The 23,125-nt window shown below is 31.3% G+C and overlaps 1 protein-coding gene across 1 annotated transcript; it reads left to right on the top strand.

Moving 5' to 3' along the window:
• Positions 1-16,743: 16,743 nt before the first annotated feature.
• LOC123205380 (21 kDa protein-like) lies at positions 16,744-17,334 on the top strand. Its single transcript, XM_044622323.1, has one exon. It carries the CDS (start codon positions 16,744-16,746, stop codon positions 17,332-17,334), a length of 591 nt encoding a protein of 196 aa, XP_044478258.1.
• The last annotated feature ends 5,791 nt before the right edge of the window (positions 17,335-23,125 follow it).

Genomic DNA, 23,125 nt, shown 5'->3' with positions numbered 1-23,125 from the left:
TTTACGCTTTTACACTGTTGATCATCATATTAGGTTGATGACCTTCTCCGAAACTGAAGTGATCCCCATTGTCAAGTTGGAATCAAACCTTTTTCTTTCTATAGTCAATCTCAAATCCATATCTTTCTAAGAAATCTATGCCCAAGATAACATCAAAATCGGGCATATCAAAGACAATCAAGTCCACCTTTAACTCTCTCTCATATATCACTACCCTCTGGTCTTTTAACATCTTATCAGTAATCACACTCCCACCATTTGACATCTCAACTCTAATGGAATGGGCAGATCTAACAGGCACTAAACCTACCCTTTCAATAACCTCCAGTGCAATAAATGAGTGTGTAGCTCCTGAATCAATCAATGCATATAAGGAAATAGAGTGAAATAAGAGTTGACTAGTAACTGTAGATGGGCTAACCTCTGCCTGACTATGGGTAGCTGTATAGACTCGTACATTAGTACTTCTCCCTGGTTGCATTGGTGGAATCAGGATTTGTTGTGGCGGTATTGAGACTGGCACCTCGATACTTTGGCAATCCTTTGCTATATGCCCTGGCTGTTGGCATCTATAACAAATCACCTATTTCTGTCGATACCAACATTCCCTACTATGACGTCTCCCACAAATCTGACACGAGGGAATATTTTCTTTTCTAGGTTTCTTGTCACTCCTTCCACCTTTTCTACTTGCTTTTGACTTAAATTTTCTTTTTCCCCTATTGTCTATGAAACTGGAGCCAATTGAACTACCCTCTGATGTTGTAACAGGTGCTGAAACAGTCAATGAAGCAGGTAGAGCTAACCGACCTGGCATCACTGTCTGGGGTGTTATCAATGATAGAGGTGTTGTCATGGAAGGTGTATTCCTGGGTAGCTTATTAACATATACCTCTAACCTCAATGTTCTCTCCAATACCTCTTCATAAGTTTGAGGAGGATATGATCCAACTAGCATATGTAAGGCTATCTCCGGTCTAAGACCCTGAAGAAATCTATCTAGTCGGAGACTAGGTGTACTTACCATACCTAGAGTAAAACTAGATAAGACATCAAAACGGGTAGAATAATCCTTTACTGAACCCTCCCCCTACTGCAAAGAAATAAACTCTTGAACTTTGATTGTTACCATATCAGTTGTTCTGTATTGGGCCTCAAATGCCCTTCTAAAGTCCTGCCAAGTCATCAGGTCCATATTTTTAGTTTCTTTAACTAGGTCCCACCATACACGGGCCTCTCCCCTCATTAAAAAACTAGTATACCAAACTTTTTCTTTATTAGTCATAGGAAACAAATCTATGGTACTTTCCACTTGCTTGATCCACTCATCAGCCACCAAAGGATCTTTAGTAACTTTAAATTCAGGAGGGGTATATTGACTAGGTAAGGAATAAATGGGCTCAAGTCACCTTCAAGCTCCAATTTCTCCTCTCCCTTTATTCCTCATTTCATTTTTTATTTCTTCTATGACCTTCTCACGAATCTCACTTCTAATCTCATCTCGAATGGCATCTCTGGCTATATTTTCAGGTGTGGGTCTACCTTGACTCTTGGTTAACACTTGACGGACTATATCTCTGATTTCTGCTAGCCCAAATCCTGAACTACCTGACGGGGTAGGGTTAGACGGTTTTGCCGTCTCTCTCTGAATACCTCTTCCATGACCCCGTCTTCGTCGTGTGGTACTCCCCATCAAAAAACTGCATAAGTGTAACTACATAAGGATTTTATTATTCCATTATTTGAATACAGACAAAGAAAACAACTTACTGCAATCGATTCTCAGGAGTTGATCTGTGAGACATGAGGGGCACCTATGCAATACAAGAATGCCAAACTATAGATATATTGTATTATATTACCACACATTCCCTTATATCTTCCTTTAACCGCCCAAAATCGCACTCTGATACCAAAAATGTAACATCTCCTAACCAATAGGTGTGTTACAGAAAAACGACAAGAGTTCCCCTATTTTAGAGGGCTCAGGGAATTTTTTTTTTCTATTATGTCCTGTAACACTCCTAATTAATAATTCACACAAACCAGTCCTACCAATCGACTGGATTTTCATCAACTTAATCACAATTAATAAAATAAGTACATAATCATAACCATCATAAAAATTATCACCCACAGAAACTTTATAACCAATTTTTTTTTTCATAACTATATATATATATATATATATATATATATATATATATATATATATATATATATATATATGTATATATATATACATATAGCTATACACAATCACATATATACATATAGGAAACAAAATATATACACATCCATCAATATCTACATCAAGTATATATATATATATAAACATATATTCACATATACATCAAAACATATAAATCAACAAAAATATGGTGCCTTCCTCCCTCAGTCTCATGTCTCACTAGTACTCTCCGGGAATCTTTGCTGCAACTCTTTACTTGTAAAATATTAAATTAAATGGAGTGAGCGACCATGGCTCAGTAAGAAGATCATACTCAATACTCAAAGTATTTCATACCAGTACTAATCTCTTACATACTTAGCGTGTCTGGGCTATTAATATATAAAATAATTGACACGAAATACGTATTAAACACATATCATAATTCTCTTTTTTTACCAATTTATTCATTTCCTTACTATACAATTATGATTCATTCGTTATGATTTATGCATGTTTGAGTGTCATGACTTTTCTATTTTCTAATCATACATTTTTTTCAACTCTTTATCAGCCACATAGGCTTGCATGCATAATTCTGATGCAAATGACTTTCATAAAATATTTGCTAATTCTTTCTTCTTCTTTTTTTTCTAAATATTTTCATTGACCGGTCTAGACTATATATGACAGTACTTGTAGTCACCATACAAAGTATAATTCTCTCTTACACGCATATTTCATTATTTTTTTTCTTTGCTGTCCACACAGTACAACTCGCGTGTAAGGATTTTAAGCATGCTTTCCGCTTTCCTGTATCATATGAGTCATTATAAAACCAAAAATACTTGTTTTTCATTTTCTGAAAACATACATAACTTAGAAAATGTTTTACCTCTTTCATTATTTTTTTCTGAAATCATGCATATGCTATGATTCCTCATGTATGCATGTATAACCATAATATGAAATATGCCCATTCATTATTTTCCCTTATTCTTTTCACTCCTTATCAAACATCATATTATTTTCTCAAACATTTATTTATATCTCATGCATCAAATTAATTTCAAAATATATAATATAAACTTAATATAAGGGCTATTCCACATATCATGCACATAATTAAGCAAAATTAACCTATATCACATAAAATGACATTTTTGCCCTTATGGCCAAAAATTACATCATGAATCCTAATGAATTTCTTTATCCTTTTAAGCATAAATCACCTTAATTCTAATACCTTACACACTTATATAAGTAAAGGTTATTTAAATAACCTTACTCAAATTACTTCAAGTATGTAAAGTATGAAATTCTTACCTTTTCTTTTCTAATTAGGTGATTTAAGCTTACCCTCCTTATTTTCTTTTTCTTAACAACCTTAATCAACCAAAAATATAATAATCCATCAAAACCCTAAACTTGACATCTCTTAAAAATTAAATTTTTTATCTTAGAACTTACCAGAATCGATAGATCTACACTTTTTATAACTTGAGGCTATGAAAATTAGGTGGTTTAGCTAGGTTTTTGATGAATTTTGCTTGAAGGAAAACTTTAGCTAAAAATTATGGAGACTCTTGGCTAAAGAAGAAGAAAATGAATAGGTTATGGGTTTTATAAGCCTTTTGGACCAATTTGCCCTTAACCTTTTTCATAAATGACTATTGCTCATTTAGCCAATTACCAAAAACCCTTAGCACCACCATATAATTTCAACTGTGCCATTCAATTTTCATTCCCACTTTGTCTCTTAAATCCTTCTAAAATGACCATTTTACCTCCTTTGAAAATTATTGCTCATTTAGTAGTTTTCTATAATTTTTTTACAATTTCTTTAAACAACAAGTTATAAAATTAGCTCTAGTGGTAATTTTGGAAGTAGAGTTCACTGACATACCTGAATCCGAGTGTTACAAGAATCCATTAGGATGCTTTTGACATTTAGATGTTCTAAAATTTTATTATATCAAATGGATGTAAAATGTGTTTTCTTAAATTGATTTATCATGGAGGAAGTTTATGTTGAACAACCTACCAGGTTTAAAAGTCATGATTTTCCAAACCATGCTTTTAAACTCCAAAATTCTTGCTTGAAAAAGGTTTTTGCATTGAAAAAGTAGGTACTACATTGTTTATTAAAAGCAAAGAAAATGATATACTTTTGGTTTAAATTTATGTTGATGATATCATTTTTGGCTCTACTATGAAGAATTTTCTAATCTTATGAGCAAATAATTTGAAATGAGCATGGCGGGATAAATCAAGTATTTTCTTGAACTTAACATCAAGCAAAACAAAAAAGGCATCTTTATCAACCAATCTTCATACATCAAAGACTTATTAAAAAAGTTTGGTATGAAAGGACTAAAAGCCTCAAGTACTATAACCTCTTCTAACCATTAGGTGTGTTACAGAAAAATGGTAAGAGCTTCCCTATTTTAAAGGGTTTGGGGAAATTTTTTATTATTATTTTTAATGTCCTATAACACTCCTAATTAGTAATTCACACAAACTAGTCTTACCAACCGATTGGATTTTTATCAACCTAATCACAATTAACAAAATAAATACCTAATGATGATAACCATCATAAAAATTATCACCCACAGAAACTTTATAACCAATTTCAATACCTAGTCATATATATATATACATATACAGATATAGACATACACAATCACATATATACATATAGGAAACAAAATATATACATATCCACCAATATATATATCAAATATATATATATATATATATATATATATATATATATATATATATATATATATATATATATATATATATATATATATATATTCACATATACATCATAAACATGTAAATCAACAAAAATATGGTGCGTTCCTCCCTCAGCCTCATGTCTCACTAGTGCTCCCCGAGAACCTTTTTACCTGTAAAATATTAAATTAAACGGAGTGAGTGACTATGGCTTAGTAAGAAGATTATACTCAATACTTAAAGCATTTCATACCAGTACTAATCTCTTCCATACTCAACGTGTTTGGGCTATTTATAAACAAAATAATTGACACGAAACATATATTAAACACATATCACAAATCTCTTTTTTCACCTATTTATTCATTTCCTTACTATACAAAAATGATTTACTCGTTATGATTTATGCATGTATGAGTGTCATGACTTTTCTATTTTCTGATTATACATCTTTCTTAACTCTTTATCAGCCATATAGGCTTGCATACATGCTTCTAATGCAAATGACTTTCATAAAATATTTACTAATTCTTTCTCTTTTTTTTTTGTTTGTCAAATATTTTCATTGACCGATCTAGACTATATAGGACAATACTTGTAGTCACCATACAAGGTACAATCCTCTTTTACATGCATATTTCTCCATTTTTTTTCTTTGTTGTCCACATAGTACAACTAACATCTTTATTTGCTGTCCACATAGTACAGCTAATATCTTTCTTTGTTGTCCACACAATAAAACCAATATCTTTATTTGTTGTCCGCACAGTATAGCTCGCGTGTAAGGATTTTAAGTATGCTTTCTACTCTCCTGTATCATATGAGTCATTATAAAACCAAAAACACTTGTTTTTTATTTTCTGAAAACATGCATAACTTAGAAAATTTTTTTCCTCTTTCTTTATTTTTCTGAAATCATGTATATGTTATGATTCCTCATGTATGCATATATAACCATAATATGAAATATGTCCATTCATTATTTTCCCTTATTCTTTTCACTTTTTATTAAACATCATATTATTTTCTCATACATTTATATATATCTCATATATTAAATTAATTTCAAAATGTATAATATAGACTTAATATAACGGTTATTCTACATATCATGCACATAATTAAGCAAAAATTAACCTACATCATATTTAATGACATTTTTACCCTTATGGTCAAAAATTACATGCTTACCTTTAATACAAATTCTTTCATCAATTCATCATTTCTCACATATTCAACACACAAAATCCACTAAGCTAACTCCAAGAATATGAAATGTCTAAAATACCCTTATGACAAAATTACATCATAAGTCATGATGAATTTATTTAATCTTTTAAGCATAAATCACCTTAATTCTAATACCTTACACACTTATATAAGTAAAGGTTATTTAAATAACCTAACTTAAATTACTTTAAGTATGTAAAGTATGAAATTCTTACCTTTTCTTTGCTAATTAGGTGATTTAAGTTTATCCTCCTTCTTTTCTTCTTCCTAACAACCTTAATCAACCAAAAACATAATCATCCATCAAAACTCTAAACTTCACATCTCAAAAAACTTAAATTTTTTACCTTAGAACTTACTAGAATTGATAGATCTACACTTTTTTAGAGAGGGGTTTAGCTTTTTTTAGAAGTCATTTTTGAATCTTCTATAAATTCAAGCATGTCCTAGGAAGCATCTAACTCCCTTGACATTGGTAGGTAGCAGTAACTTCTCAATTACTTATACTTTTGCATAATCTACCTTTATCCCTTGTTCGGATACCATGTGTCCTAATACAATCTCTTCTTCTACCATGAAGTGACATTTTCCCCAATTGAGTACAAGATTCACTTCTTCAAATCTTTAAAACACCTTAAAAGCTTGGCCAAACAACTGTCAAAACTACCACTGTAAATTGAAAAGTCATCCATGAAAACTTCTATTATACAGTCAATGAAGTCTTAGAATATGACCATCATGCATCTAGAAAAATCATGAATATCAGTTTATGTAGCAGAAATACTAGTAATTAGCTAATCTTTCTAATACATGATTTTTGAATGATAAAGAGAAATGGTCCTTTCTGGCGGCATTTTTTTTTCTATAATCCGTGCACATTCACCATCTACAACTATTCTTGTTAGGATCAATTCATTGTTTTCATTCTTCACCGTTATCATCTCACCTTTCTTCGACACTACATGTACTGGACTTACCTAATTGCTATTAAAAATAGGATATATGACCCCCAACATCTAATGGTTTTATGACTTCCTTCCTAACAACTTTTTCATGTTGGGGTTGATCTTTCGTTGATTTTCTATAGAGGTATAACACCCCTCTCTAGGTACATACCCCTACCTAGAATATATACCTAAAGAGACATGATAACCCAATTCATCCCGATAACATATGCAACAACAAAATAAATGCATGGTGTTTATCGCTAATAAAAGCCACAATCCTAAAAAAAGCATTAATAACTTCAATAAATAATTCAATCCAAATCAAGTGTATGGAAACCAAGTTTATAAACTCAAGTGCATAGCATCCCAATTTATAGAAGTCAATGCATACATAAAACAAAACAACATTATAAATATACAAATAACAAAAATACCCCTCACTTCATGCAACATCTCGAACTAACTTGTTGGCTCCATTGCTGCTCCGTTACTCAATGATCCTACTTGCAAAATCACAAAGAAATACGATGAGTGAAACACACTTAGTAAGTAGGTGACCCATTGATCCCATACACATAGCAAATAAGCAATAACATAAGTCAAATCACTTTGTGTCCTATCTAGTTGTGGTATTTCGGATGTTACACTAGCATCTCAGATACCCACCAAATATCTTGACACTTTATGCCCAAAACCTAATATATGTGTCATCCCTGATAACTAATATCAAATTATGTATATCGGTGTCTTCGACTTCTAGTGAAAGCACACGACATCTTAATGTCATATATATGGTGTATCTTATACATATGTCGATCGATTTTTGGGCTAAAGTCACACAGACGATCATAATCACTCTTAGAGTTAATAATTTTCAACACGATCTATTAACTCGATACGAAAAATATTGGGTTATGGTTGAGTCTTTTGACACAAAATTTATTTCGAGTCAACCCAATATAAAATGAAATCAAATTGGATAGTGTTGGGTTCACATGAAAGTAACTCAGCATAACCTAAATCGATTTGAATATTTTGAAGAAATATTATTTTAATAGAATTTGTTAAGGATAAATTATAAAAATGTTAAAAGACAATATCAATAACAGTTAAAATCTTTATATATTACATATAGATGTATCTTTATATAATTATAATTACTTTTATTATTGTTTATTTTTATTTAAATATTTTTATTTTATTATTAAGCAGTAAGAATTTAATTGGTTAGTCAAACTATAGATGTTTTCTAAAGTTTTTACTCTTATAATTATATATCGTATCTTTATAGTAAGAATTTGGAATATTTATATATTACATACAATTGTATATTTTTATAATTATAATTAGTCATCTTATTTTTATTTTTATTTAAATATTTTATTTTATTACTAAGTAGTAAGAATTTAACTTGTTTAATTAGATTATTGATGTGTTTGAAAAGTCTTAGTATATAAATGTTTAGACCATTTGTTAATAAGATAAAATATTATATTATATGTTTTATTAATAATATGTCAGGGTAATTTAGTAAAGAAATTAAAATGATAAAAATAATTTGGAAAGTGAAAATAATAGATAATTTTAGACAATTTAGGTTGGATTGGATCAACTTGAATATTAAAAGGTTTGGTTAGGGTTAAAAAATTTCAATACAATTCTAATTCGGATCAAGTTAAAGTTGAAGATCTCTCAAACAAACTTGAACTGACACAACGTTAGCACGAACTATCAAGTCTAATCACACTACACTTAGTTCAATGATATCACACTATACACAGCTTGGTGAAAAGTCATACAACACATAACCTGGTGATGAATCACACTACATATAGCTTGGTGATGAGTCATACTACACATAACTCAGTGATGAGTCCACGTTGCACATGGTGGCGAGAATGAGATAATACATTGTTTCAATTTTTGACTTAGAATAGCTCTGGTCTAGGTCTACATTGTCATCCACATAGTCAGGAATGCCCATAATTAATTTTCATCTCATACTACCTCCATTAAAGCCTTATCCTTTATTCATCTCTTATAAATCCCTTATAGGGATATATTAGTTATTACTATTATTGTATCTATACCTTGCTAATTTTTTAAACCTTTCTTTCCATTTTCCCTAATTATACATAGGGCGTGTCTTCCTTACAAGGCTAATATGAATCCTACATACACGGCTACATAATTAGCTAACATGGGAATGTAATCTAGGGTGGCATACACAATCATGTCTCATATACCACATAGGTATGTATCCATCCCCAAATTAACACACCCATGGCCTAACCTAACATAAGAACTATTTTCCCCTAAATATATATGGTCGTGTGTCTATCAACACACGACCGTGTAACATCAATTTTCATAGCTCTATATAGTAATTCCTTACATTTTCCGATTACCTAACTTAAGTTTCATGCATCCAAGTCATTCTCAAACACTAACATATCAAGTCTAAACAAAAGTTAACTCACTCTATAGACAAAGTCCATAAATTATACAACTAATTCTCATGTTTGCCATACATTGAAACCAATTAGTATCCAAGCATTAATAAAATATATTCGTGCACTAAAGTCAATTAATGGCATATTTTCCAGTTTAACTCATCACAAACCCTAATTTAAGCATAATGCACATAAACTCATTGAATTCTCATTTTTGCCAACAATCACACCAAAATCAACATAGCAATTTAATTAGTTTGATATCTATAGTACATTTAACAAATGTATGTAATCTATTAAATATCATTTCAGAAATCTCCATGACCAAATTTAGACAAAAACATAATGAAAAGCCACATTACTTAACTTACTTTTTTTTATCCCAAATAGCTTTTCTCGTGGCAAAGAACGATCCCTAACAATCCTCATGATCTCTAGCCTCCAAAATCTCTCAAATCATTTCAAGACCTCTCTGTTTTGTTAAAAGAATATAGTAGAAAGTGTTAGTCAAACGCGTTGGAGTTCTTTTTATTCGCACTATTGTTTGCAATACATGGTTGTGTACCTTACCATACACGGGTGTGCATGTCATTACTCAATAATGGCATTTTTGAAATCACCATAAAATTGATCCTTATCCAAAATTCAAATGCATTGACCATACACGAGCATGTACACCAATATACATAGGCGTATATGACATCCATACTTAACCAATTCCCCAACACTACATGGGAAAAAAATATTTTGCCCTTGCCATCACATACAAAGGCATGTGGCTTGCCTACATGGCCATGTAACTCCAGCCTTACATCTATAATATTACTCAAGCATAGTTAATCACAAACAGAAGTTAAAAGATGAAAATAACCTTAGGTATACTTGTGGGTATTACAAGAGGGTTTGTGATCATCCATCTTGTGAATATGGTGCATGCATATGAAATGACTAATGCCTTCCAGATCGTGAATATTGTATCCAATTATTTTCCTATAATCCTATAATAGTCGTACTAGTTTATTTTCCTACTCATCATTCAAGTCAACATTGATAATAATAGAATTAGTAGAATCTAAAGTGAGGTACACATACATGAGCTTGGCTAGTAATGGTTTTAGTTCTACCTAAGGTACATCCTTTACCAATAGTTATGATACGTCCAGGTTTGGCTATATTATCGTTTGATTGATGTCTGTAAATTTAAGTCGTGACGTTAATCTTGTCACTTCCATAACTTCTAAGTAGTGCACAGATGTGTCAATTTTGGTGTCCGCGTGAGTTATGAAGTCATTATGGATTAAGTAGGATTCAAGTGCATCTTCTAGGATAGTCTCTTTGAATATTTCATCCATATATTTTCTAATGACATCTATCCTACAACAAGAATTAATAGTAAAAGGTTGTGTGGTTAATTTAAATACATTGAATTATACCTTCTTTTGCCCAATCTCAAATGCTAGGTTCCCATTCTTCATGTATATAATAGCACCAATGGTTGTTGAGAATGGTCGTCCAAGAATTATGGGAATACGAGTGTCTTCCACCATTTCTAAGATTATAAAATCAACTAAAATATAGAATTTTCCCACTCGTAAAGGAACGTTTTCTAGTTTTCCACTTGGATACTTGATAAATTTGTTAACTAATTATAAAGTGACTATTGAGGGTTTAAGTTCTCACATATCCAACCTTTTACATATTTGTTGTGGCATAAGACTTGCACCTAAGTTTAATGTTTAGTCTTGTTCCATTTAAACTCAAACTAGATTGTAAATCATAAATTGTTTTTTTGTTCAATTTTCCAAATCAAACTTATTCAAACCATTTTTCAACCAAATTATAATCTAAAATAAAACTATTTTTGAATTGAGTTCAAATCCCTCGTTGATTTCGAACCGATCTTTGATTGATTTTTTTATATTTAAATTGATCTTATACTGTATTTTATTCAAACTTGATCAAGATAAAATCCAACCTAATAACGAATACTTATTTTGACTTTGAGTGACCATTTTGCCTGAAAATACATAACTATGAATAATAATTACATATAATATTTAACATTATAATTATAATTATTATCTATACAAAAAAAAAAAAAAAAGGTTATCCAACTATGGCCAACCCAGGTTTCAAATTTCACAAAAGGTGGAAAGAGAAAAAATTCAGTCAACTTGATTTTGTCCACGACCTCATGACTTTTAGTAAGATGGGTGAGGTTAATTTGGTCAAGGAGACCTTGGAGACATTCCAAGCTTCGGATGGGCTATCTCGTGGGATGGTGGTTTGTTATGGTATGCTTGTTTCAAATTTGGGCTGCCATTTGTGATATTGATGTGTTAACCTTTGTGTGTTGGGCTACCGTTTTGTAATATTGATGTGTTAGCCTTTGTATTTTTTTTGCTGGTGGTATTCGTTGTTGTTACTCCTGCCAAATCTTGTGGGTTTTTGCTGGTATCTTGCTACCTGCCTTTCTGTTCCATCATTTGACCATTTCTCCCAAGCTGGTTGGTTTCTTCCACCTTCACCAGAGTCATCCTAAAATACCCCTCGTACATGAACATGAGAAAACAAGCAATTGTTTATCTTCTGCAATTATATAATCAATTATTTGTTTCATACCTCAACTGATAACAGTGGCATATCTATTACTAGTGAAGCCACTGCACCAGCTCCACCCAATCTACTCATGCTCAAAACCTGTCAATTTGATAAATAAGACCAAGCACCAAAGCTTTAAACAATCAATATAGTTGTTGGTGCTCAGACTTGGTTTTATAGGAAAAGGATGAGCACATGTAAGAGAGAATTGTACATTGTATAGTGACTGCAAGTATTGTCATATGTAGTCTAGACCGGTTAATGAAAATATTTGAAAAAAAAAAAGAAAGAATTAGTAAATATTTTATGAAAGTCATTTGCATTAGAATCATGCATACAAGCCTATGTGGCTGATAAAGAGTTGAGAAAGATGTATGAACAAAAAATAGAAAAGTCATGGCACTCATACATGCATAAATCATAACAAGTGAATTATATTTGCATAGTAAGGAAATGAATAAATGGGTGAAAGAAGAGAATTATGATATGTGTTTAATACGTGTTCCATGTCAATTATTTTGTATGTAAATAGCTCAGACACACTGAGTATGAAAGAGATTAGTACTGGTATGAAATACTTTGAGTATTGAGTATGATCTTCTTACTAAGCCATGGGCACTTATTCCGTTTAATTTAATATTTTATAGGTAAAGAGTTGCAGCAAAGGTTCTCAGGGAGCACTAATGAGACATGAGACTAAGGGAGGAAGACACCATAATTTTGTTGATTTATATGTTTTGATGTATATGTGAATATATATATATATATATATATACACACACACACTTGATGTAGATATTGGTGGATATGTATATATTTTGTTTCCTATATGTATATATATGTGATTGTGTATAGCTATATCTATATATATATATATATATACATATGGTTAGTTATGAAAATTGGTTATAAAGTTTATGTGGGTGATAATTTTTATGATGGTTATTATTATATACTTATTTTATTAATTGTGATTAAGTTGATGAAAATCCAATCGGTTGGTAGGACTGGTTTGTGTGAATTGCTAATTGGGAGTGTTATAGGGCATAATTAAAAAGAAAAAAATATTCCCCGAGCCCTCTAAAATAGGGAAACTCTTACCGTTTTTTTGTAACACACCTATTGGTTAGGAGAGGTTACAGAAATGATGATTTTTGGCCTAAAAATGGGTTAGAACTACTGGTGATGGGGTCCGTGGGAACAATATATCCCATAGACCAAATGAAACCTCCCACGAGTAGGAGCGATCACCCATGGGAGGGGGCAAATTTAGCTTTTTCAAATTATTAGGGGCCAGAGAGATAAGAGAGAAATCCATGGGGGTCCTAGATATTTTATAGAAAACTGTGAGTTGATCCATGAAAACCGTGGGTTGGGGGGAATTGATTTTTTTAAAACTATAGGGCCTATAGGAGATTAAAAAATTGATAAGAGGCAAAAAAAATATTGGACCTGTTTGAGAGTAGAAATTTTGTAAGGGGTAAATTGATATTTTGCATACCTAAGGTTTTTCGATGAATAGTTTTCAAATTTTATATTAATTTTTCCTATTTTAGGGTTTTTCGATATGTAGCTTTTGAATTTGACATATGTTTCTTCATTTTTAGGCCTTTCTAGGCATATTTTATGATGTAATTTTCAAAATTCAGATATGTTTTTTTTCGGATTTCTGAGCAATTTTTCTATTATTGACATTTTAGTGTATTTCATCATATAAAATTCGAATTTTTATTTTGTTTTTTTGATTTTTGCAATTTTAGGTTATATCAACACGTTTTTTTCAGATTTTTGAATGATTTTTCAATTGTTGACATTCTAAGGTATTTCAACGTATAGAATTTGAATTCTGTTTTTCAAATTTTGGTCATTTCTGAAAAAAATCTTCATGCTACAAACTATTTATACCCCTAGTAATAGGTGGTATACGCTTGGACTCTACCTCATCAAGAAGAATATCAGTTATGTCGTTCTCCTCAAAGTCACCCCAATCAGGGAACTCTATCTTTCTCTCCATGAGCTCATGAGTTTGCAATATACAATGTATCTTTACTGAAATCAATCAAACCTTCCAAATCATATTCTTTTTTCACTTCACTGATTTCTTTTTCTTTTTCTTCCCCTTCTTGTCCTTCAATTGGGGTACATATAACAAAAACAAGAATATATTCCTGCAAGTATTAAGACATATCAATAAGACCTTAGACACCTTCATCATTTTGGATCTGTACAAGGCAGTCGAGCTCAATTTTTCTTGGTTTCATAGATAGTTGAAGGTAGGTTTTGATTGGATCAACACCACAATGCTCTTTCAAAAGTTGAATAAATTTCTCAAATATTGTTCCAGAAGGAATTTTAATCAGTTGTTTACATCCTCCAACATATTTTATTATATTGTCATCATGTTGAATTCATTCTCCTTGAAAATGAACCGATGCATAACCACTCATTATAATTATGAATCCTACAATAACAAATTTTTGGGAAAAATTAAACATTTATAAAAAAAATCCACAATAACCATTTATTAATATATATGCCACTTGTAATTTCTCAAAATGTCTAAACCTACTTATAACATGTCATTTAAAACAGTTTTAGAATGTTTAATATCAAAATACCCTCATATTATTTTAGCATTTCAATTATTCCCCTATAATTTTCTAACATTTCATATAACATCTTCACATATTACCTTGTATGGAAATACATTTATCTACTCATAACATATCATTTAAAACTTATTTACAATGTTTAATATAAAAAATGCTATATTTTTCTAACTTTTTATTTAACCCTTATAATTATCTAACATTTCATCTAACACCCTTGTATGTTGTCTGGTATAAAAAATGTTGTCTTGTATCAAAATGCATCAATCTATTCCTAACATTTTATTTAAAACATTCTCACAATGTTTAATACCAAAACACCCCTCATATTTTGTAACATTTCATTTACCCTTATAATTATGCGACATTTCACATAACAGCCTCACATGTTGTTTTCTATGAAAATGCATTTATCAACTTTTAACATATCATTTAAAACTATCTTACAATGTTTAATATCAAATTACCCCAATATTTTTTCAACATTTCTATTAACCCCCTATAATTATCTAATATTTCATATAAAATCTCACATGCTGTCTTATATGAAAATGTATCTATCTACTCATAACATATCATTTAAAACCGGTTTACACTATTTAATATCAAAAAACCCCATATATTTTTCTAATATTTTTTTAACCCCCTTATAATTATCTAACATTTTATTTAACACCTTTGTTTGTTTTCTTATATTAAAATACATCTATCTATTCCTTATTTTCCATTTAAAACGTTCTTAAGATATTTAATATCAAAATACCTCTATATTTTTCTAAAATTTTATTTACCCCCCCATAATTATCTAGCATTTCATTTAACACCCTTGTATGTTGTCTTGTTTCAAAATACATTTATCTATTTTTAACATATTATTTAAATCCTTCTTATATTGTGTAATATCAAAATGACCCTCATAATTTTCTAACATTTTATTTCACCCTTAAATTATTATCAATTGTCCAAATGCCCCCTTTACATGATATATGAACTAGATTTAACAAATAAAATTAAATTTGAGTTAAGATTAGTATAAATACCTTTTTCTCACAAATTGATTTTTTTCGATTCGAATTCAAAAATACAACTTCTTTCTTTCGAACAAACCCGCAATAATTGATATTGAGTAAAAATGAAAGTGAAAATGAGTATTTGAATGATATACAAAGTATATGTAATGAGAGTGAGAGTGAGAGAGTTTATATAGATGTAGTGAAGGGTAGTTTTGGTATTTTAAAAAATATTTAGGACTTTTTTACTTAGGAATAGGAAAAATGGACATTTTTGCTTAGAAATAAGAAAAATGAGTATTTTTGCTTAATAAAAAGGTAAAATGGGTATTTAATTTAATTTCCCATAAATATTTGATGTCACATAAATCTAATACTAAATGGGAAATTAATGCAAATTTATTATTACATTAATATTAATAGGAAATTAATATATAATATCAGAGAATCAATGCTAATCAGGAAACTAATTAATTATTTTACTAAAAAACAGTAGATATAATCGTTAATATCTAAAAATACAATTTTTCACATTTTATTTGCCAAAATGGCAACCCTTTGTTTATGATTTTATAATATTTTATATATTATTATTTGCAAATTATCACACATGTATACATAAAAAAACATATTTTTTCATATCTTAGCAATTTTATTCACTGAAAAAATATATATATTTAAAATAAAATTTATTATAATAAATGGTTTCTGGTATAAGATCCAGACAATATTTTAACTTACCCAAAAAAAAAAAAATCTTCCAATGCCGTTTAATATCCAAGGACAAAATTGTCATTCCATTCATCAGTTTTTCACTATTTGAACGTGAATCCTTCCCCATAGAAACTCACCACTCTCTCTGTCTCACACCAAAAATAAAACACAGCCATGAACAAAAACACTTCACGTCCTCTTTTCCTTCTCCCTCTTCTCTTTTTATTTAACCTCCGTTTAGTCTCAGCCCTTAATCTCAACGCAATGCCATCCGTTGATTTCATCCCCAGCCCCAGCCCCAGCCCCGGCTCCCAACCACTAACCAATGGTTCAGATTTCATCCGCTCCAGCTGCAAATGCACTACCTACTCCGACCTCTGCTACGCCTCCTTGAAACCCTACTCTAGATCCGTCAACGGGGACCTAGCAAAGCTGTCCATCGTCGCCATCGGCGTCAGCTTGGAGAAGGTCCAAACGATGGCTTCCTACTTGGCCAACCTCAGCCGCGATGCTGACCACAAGTACGATCCTAGAATGGCACGGTCTCTCCAACTCTGTCTCGATTTTATTGGTGGAGATGATGGCGCTGTGGACGATATCCAGAAATCGCTGAAACAGATGCGCGATCTGGGCGCGGCCGGGAGCTCCAAGGAAAGGCTCCGGTATTTGTTGTTTAATGTGCAGAATTGGATTACTGATGCGTCCATTTGTCATTCTGGTTGTGCTGACACCTTCGATGATGTGCCGGACGGGCCGCTGAAGGAGGATGTCATCGCTAGGGCTGAGTATGTGAGAAAATTTACTAGCATTGCACTTGGCTTGGTTGAATGTTACAGTGACAAAGTAACAAGTTGATGTTGGAGAGTTAATAATTTTAGATTATGAACATTGAAATTATAAATAAAGAATGAAAAACAATAAATGACACTATCAATCACATGCTTGGCTTCGGTAGGAACCGAATACGGTTGATCTCTGGGGCCGATGTCAATCTTTAACGATCACAAATCAATCATGACCGATGGTTTTTAACGATGTTTTTAAAAGCGGGCCAATAATAAAATCAGTTATTTTATTAATTTATATTTCAATCGATTTAATTAGATAATTTATATAGTAATTAAATTTTAATATATTTAAATAAAATGGCCTAATATCACTTATCTAGCATTCTTCTATTAAAAACACTAAATAATTAACTTATTGCAACCCACTAAAATCAATTTAATTAAATTATTTTCTCTAATTAATATTTATTTATTTTAAATAACTTTTCCCTCTAATTAATATTTACTTATTTTCAATGATAACTTTTTAACTTTTAACTAATTAATTAATCATAATTTGTTAATATTATCCATGACCACTTTCATATATATATATATATATGACAAAAATCAGTCTTTTTTAGACAAATTCAACCAGATCAAGAATTGGTTCACAGTTGAACCAGTTGCACCAGCTAGCCTGGTCTGGTTTTAATAGAACTGGTTTCTAGTTTTATCTATCGTACGACCAAAATTTTGTATGATTACCTATTTATTATTGTAAGATATATGGAATCACAGTTTAGGAAGAAAAAAGCGTTACGTGAATGAGGTTGAATTGCTTTAAACATACTTTGTTGCTAATGATGATAACTAATCTTGAGTGATCAAGCTAAACTATAAAATGATGAGACTCATCAAATCAACAAGAAATCTGGAAAATTTTGGGATGAAAATTACAACTTTGTCACTATGGCAATGTGGCTTGGCTTGAGTCAGTAGGGCAAGGTAAAAATCCGTTAGTAAATTTTGGTTCTCATAAACAAGACGGAAGTTGAGAATTTTATAAATTGATAGGAAAGTTATAAAAAATTATACAAGATTATCGAGTTGAAGCCAAACCTTGAAAATGAAATTGTAATTTTTATATGGTTAGAATCCTTTTAATCAAACGCACAAAAGAAACACCCAAATATGCTACTAGCTATTATTTAATAGCTAACAACAATGTGAAACAATCAAACATGTTATCTACACGCAACACAACTTAGCTTAAAATGTGGGTGAAAACTTCTTTAATAAGAAACAACAAGATGAACAATATTTGACAATATAATTCTTGTCTCATAATCTCATCAATGTGCCAAATTCAATCTCAGATCATGTTTTATCCTTATCTCCAACAAATGTGAGATAATAATTACAACAAGGTTACCTTCCATGTCAATGAGATGATCTCTATCTTCCATTATAGTATGCACTGAGATCTAGATATATCTAGTAAGTAATTCTATGTAATTAACCATTTCTGCTACCTATAAATGAATGTAGATTGTACATGGCTAAAATGACAACACTTTTATAATTACTATCATAACTTTGTTGCATTTTCCATAAACATAAATATCATAATGGTAAACATATACTCCCAAGTCGTGGACTGAATATCTTTAAAAATATTTTGTTCAGTATCTTTATTTTTATTGCACAAAATCACATTTATTTTTATTTACTTGCACAAAATCACAGCTCAGTCTTGTTTTCTTCTTGTTGGTGCAATACATTGATAGTTATTACCCCTGTAACTACAAATGGAAAGAATGAGATGCTATCACTTACTATATATCATGTAAGAGAGTTGAAACTAAATCTATTAGCAACTTTTAGGTTTTAATTTCTTTCATAGTATTAGTGAAGCTGGTTGAAATTTATTGCAAAATCTATTTAACACTCACAAGCACGTTTTAAGATCAATTATTACTTTTATGAGTTAAATGTGTGATTATACTTGGAAATTAGCTAAGTGTTCAAGAAACTATAAAAATTGACTTGATCAACAATTGTGCATGGATAAGATAGATAATGTGCCACATTGAATGTCTAAGTGAATGCACAACCATGCATCAAGTGTCGCGCAATCATGAGTCATTATAATCAGAATTATAATAAAAGGAATAAGCCCTTTGTATCAGGGGATACTTTGGTATTCATCATTATCTATTGAGAGTTTGACGTTATTTCAGATTGTGAGAGAGATAATTTGTGCCTGTTGCGGCCAAAAATTTGGCGATCGGGTTCTATTTTCTGATGGTTTCGATGATGGTTTTTGCAACAAACCCTTTTGCTTGGCGATAATGTAAGGTCTAGAAATTGTTAAGCGAATTATGAAGCATGTTAGATGGATGGATTTTGTGCATTTATAATGATTCTTAATTGTGTTGTTTGTGATTGAGGATGGATGACATAACATATTTTAAATTGAAATATTGATAAATATGGATAAATGATAGAAGTTGATGTGCCTGGAATATGACTTGTAATTTATAGGAATATAGATATTTGAGTAGACTCATCAACAACGAATCTCTGGAATGACTCGAAGTTCGTTCTACCTTAAAAATGTTATACTCATTTAAATCAACAAACTCCAAGTTTGGTTTATCCTATGGATAGTTGTAGCCAAATCCAATGACTTGTCTGCCAAATTTAGAGTTTGATGTGGTGACGATGCCGATGCTGTTTTAAGAGGGTTGGAACTTGTTAAAGAAGAATCAAGAAGCCCTGAGTCATGCTGTGCTAGGCTAAACATAAGAATATATATATACATATATTATTTAAATTATATTCATTTTCAAATTAATCAAAACTAGAACATTACTTCTAAAATTTAATTGGAAATCTTATATTTATAGTGAGAAATACTGTAGTTATATAATAAAATAATAAAATAATTGTATAAAAAGAAAAGTAAACTCAATTATGAACAAGTTTCAATATATATATTGTAAACCCTCGAGTGAGCATAAAGGACATTTCAACCATTTTTCTATTATTTGATATTATATGTTATTATTCAAATTTTGGTTTAATTGTATGTGTGTACCCGAATTCCGAGATTATGTATGTCAGGGCATTTAGATATATATATATATATATATATATATATATATATCTTTGCATATGCTTATATAAGTATGATTTTATTATTTTGAAAATCAAAATATCCCGTTCCCATAAACCTTGCATGGAATGAGCATAAATGCCGAATTTCGCCAAAGTTAACAGTAGACAAGAGAGGGAATTGCGTGGGAAAAGATTGAAAAAAATTAATAATTGATCCGACGATATATCCATTAACCATGCAACGAGTTGGTACATCTGTCAAATTATCTCCTTCCTTCCAAGCCAAACGGGAATTTTTAAAAGAACCTTGAAAAACATATCAGCTTACCTTTTGGTGCCCATCACGCTCTGCCAGCATTGAGATCCCATTCCCGCAAAACCAAAACCTTTCATACAATTTCCAGATAGTCAATATTGACAGACCTTTGGTGGAGTCTTTTAGTACTTATTTTGTCTCCTGACTTGTAATACCTTGGCCTCCATTTACGAAAAAGGAGAGAGAACGGAGCCTTCAGTGCGCCGAAAGGAAAGGAAGTTGTCGGGGAGACCGTTGCCACGCGAAATCCTCGTAATCGCCGGAGGAGAGGTATGCCATCCACCTTTGTTTTCTGCCTAATGATTTTTCGTGATTTAAAATCTGGTACGTTGTGTATGCGTAGTTCATAGGCTTGAGGATCATACATATAATGGTGTTAGCATATTTATGTTCCTGGAATCTTAAAATCACATGGATTATGGCCGTTGTAGTGGTGTATTCTCATATATGAAAGATAATGGTTGCTGTGAATATGATGCTTTCGGGAGGTTACTGGCTATGTCTTGTTTGGAGCACCGTCGCTGCCGCCAAGAGCTGGTTTGCAGCATACAAACGCCGGACGTGCAGTGCGCACGTCCGGCGAGTGTCCTGCCGATAGGCGAGCGGCGCGCACGAACTCCGGCTGGTTGCCTTTATGCGTCTGGGAGAGGCGAGATTTTGTGGGAAAATTTCATTAACGCACAGTTGAATGCCAAATATGTTTCTGCCTGGGTTGATAGGCTATGTGTGCATCCATGTATGATATAGTGCACTTGCTTCAATTAAATTATACTTCGACAACCCATAATTGCACCCATGACAAGCATATCACGTGTGTGTTGAATCCGGGGAGGGTAATTTTCATGATATTCATAAACGTGCGAATGGGATTGGTGTCAGTAAGGGTTTGTAAAGGACTGGAATCAAAAAAATGGACAGGATTATGAGCATAGACAATTATGAGTCCTCTTAGAGATAAGCTGATAAGATGTCTTGGTCTTGGGAATACTTAAGCTAATTGATGAGATGACTCAGCTTCGAAAAGTGAAGTGAAATTAAATTAATTGGCAATGACCGTCTAAGACGGAGGTCTTATTGAGTTATTTTTACGAAGGGGGTGTAATTGACACTTGAGATGGGTGTCCAAATTTAATGAATATGGATGTAAAAGCTATTTGAGATGGATACCCCATTAAATATGAAGGTGTAGGAGGCATCTGAGACGAGTGTTTAGTCGATTGCATTAAGGATGCGTGTGACGGTGAGACACTATCAAGAATATTCATGAGAAATATCATGTATACTATAAATGTCTATTGAGTATTACAACTAACATATTTATTATTGGATGTTGTATGTAGGAGAAACAAGGATACAGATGGGAAGGCGAGTCAATGAACAAACTGAATTGCAAATTTGGCTATAGTAATTTTTTATTTTATTTTATTATCACATCCATTACTTTACGAGCCTTATGCACATTGGGATTAATAGTATTACTTGTAATTACTGAATTTTTTTTTCGAACATTTTTGGCACGCTTATTTATTTTTAATAAAGGCATAGTGATTATTCTTCATGAACATTAAATTGTGTTTTTTCAATATTATTTTATTTTAAATATCCGTAAGTAATACGTCATCTTGAGATAATTATTCCTAGAGGTATGCTCCCAAACTAGGGTGTTACATATATATATATATATATATATATATATATATTCATTTTCAAAATCCAAGTTCTTGAATTCTACAAAAATATTCTTCGTTAAGAGTGTGCGACAACATTACAAGTTATGTGAGATCGTTAGTGAAATTTGAACTCCTTGAATCCATTCATAGATAAGTTAGACAACGTAGACTAGTTGGACAATGAATTCAACGATTTGTTAGTTTGGTAGTTAACATGGTTATTTTCACAACACTGAAATTTGGTTTCTTAGCTAATACACGTTATAAAACAAACTAGTAATTAACTTATAATTTATGTGATATTGATATCTATTATTTTATTTGACAACTAATATACTTGTAAGTGAGAACAAGTTTTCGGTGTCATTGTTGAAAATTGAGGTAGTTAATATTAGTATAATTTGTGATCTTATTAGTCCAGGGATTTATTTTTTGCAATTTTAAATTTTATTTCTCTTTGTTTTTATTTTCAAGTTTGATCACTCTTGATTTTTCTTGCAGGTACCGATTAGTTTATGACCAGGTCAAAAACCTCCAAAGCATTAGACTTTGATCCCAAAATCGAAAAAAATCTCAAGCACCTAAGAAGGAGCAAGTAGGAACAAGAAGAAGAATATATTGAAGTAGATATGGAGAACGAGCAACATGCACGTCAGGACTACGTTGTACCTTTAGCACCAGATGGTTTCTTGAGTGTAGTTAACCACTTGTAGCAACTAATAATTTTGAAATCAAGTTGTCTGTTATTCAGATGATACAACAAAGGTAGT

This window comes from Mangifera indica, unplaced genomic scaffold, assembly GCF_011075055.1.
Source record: "Mangifera indica cultivar Alphonso unplaced genomic scaffold, CATAS_Mindica_2.1 Un_0004, whole genome shotgun sequence".
Taxonomy (NCBI): domain Eukaryota; kingdom Viridiplantae; phylum Streptophyta; class Magnoliopsida; order Sapindales; family Anacardiaceae; genus Mangifera; species Mangifera indica.
Note: the sequence above shows the minus strand (reverse complement) of the source record. Positions and strands in the feature narration are given on the sequence as shown.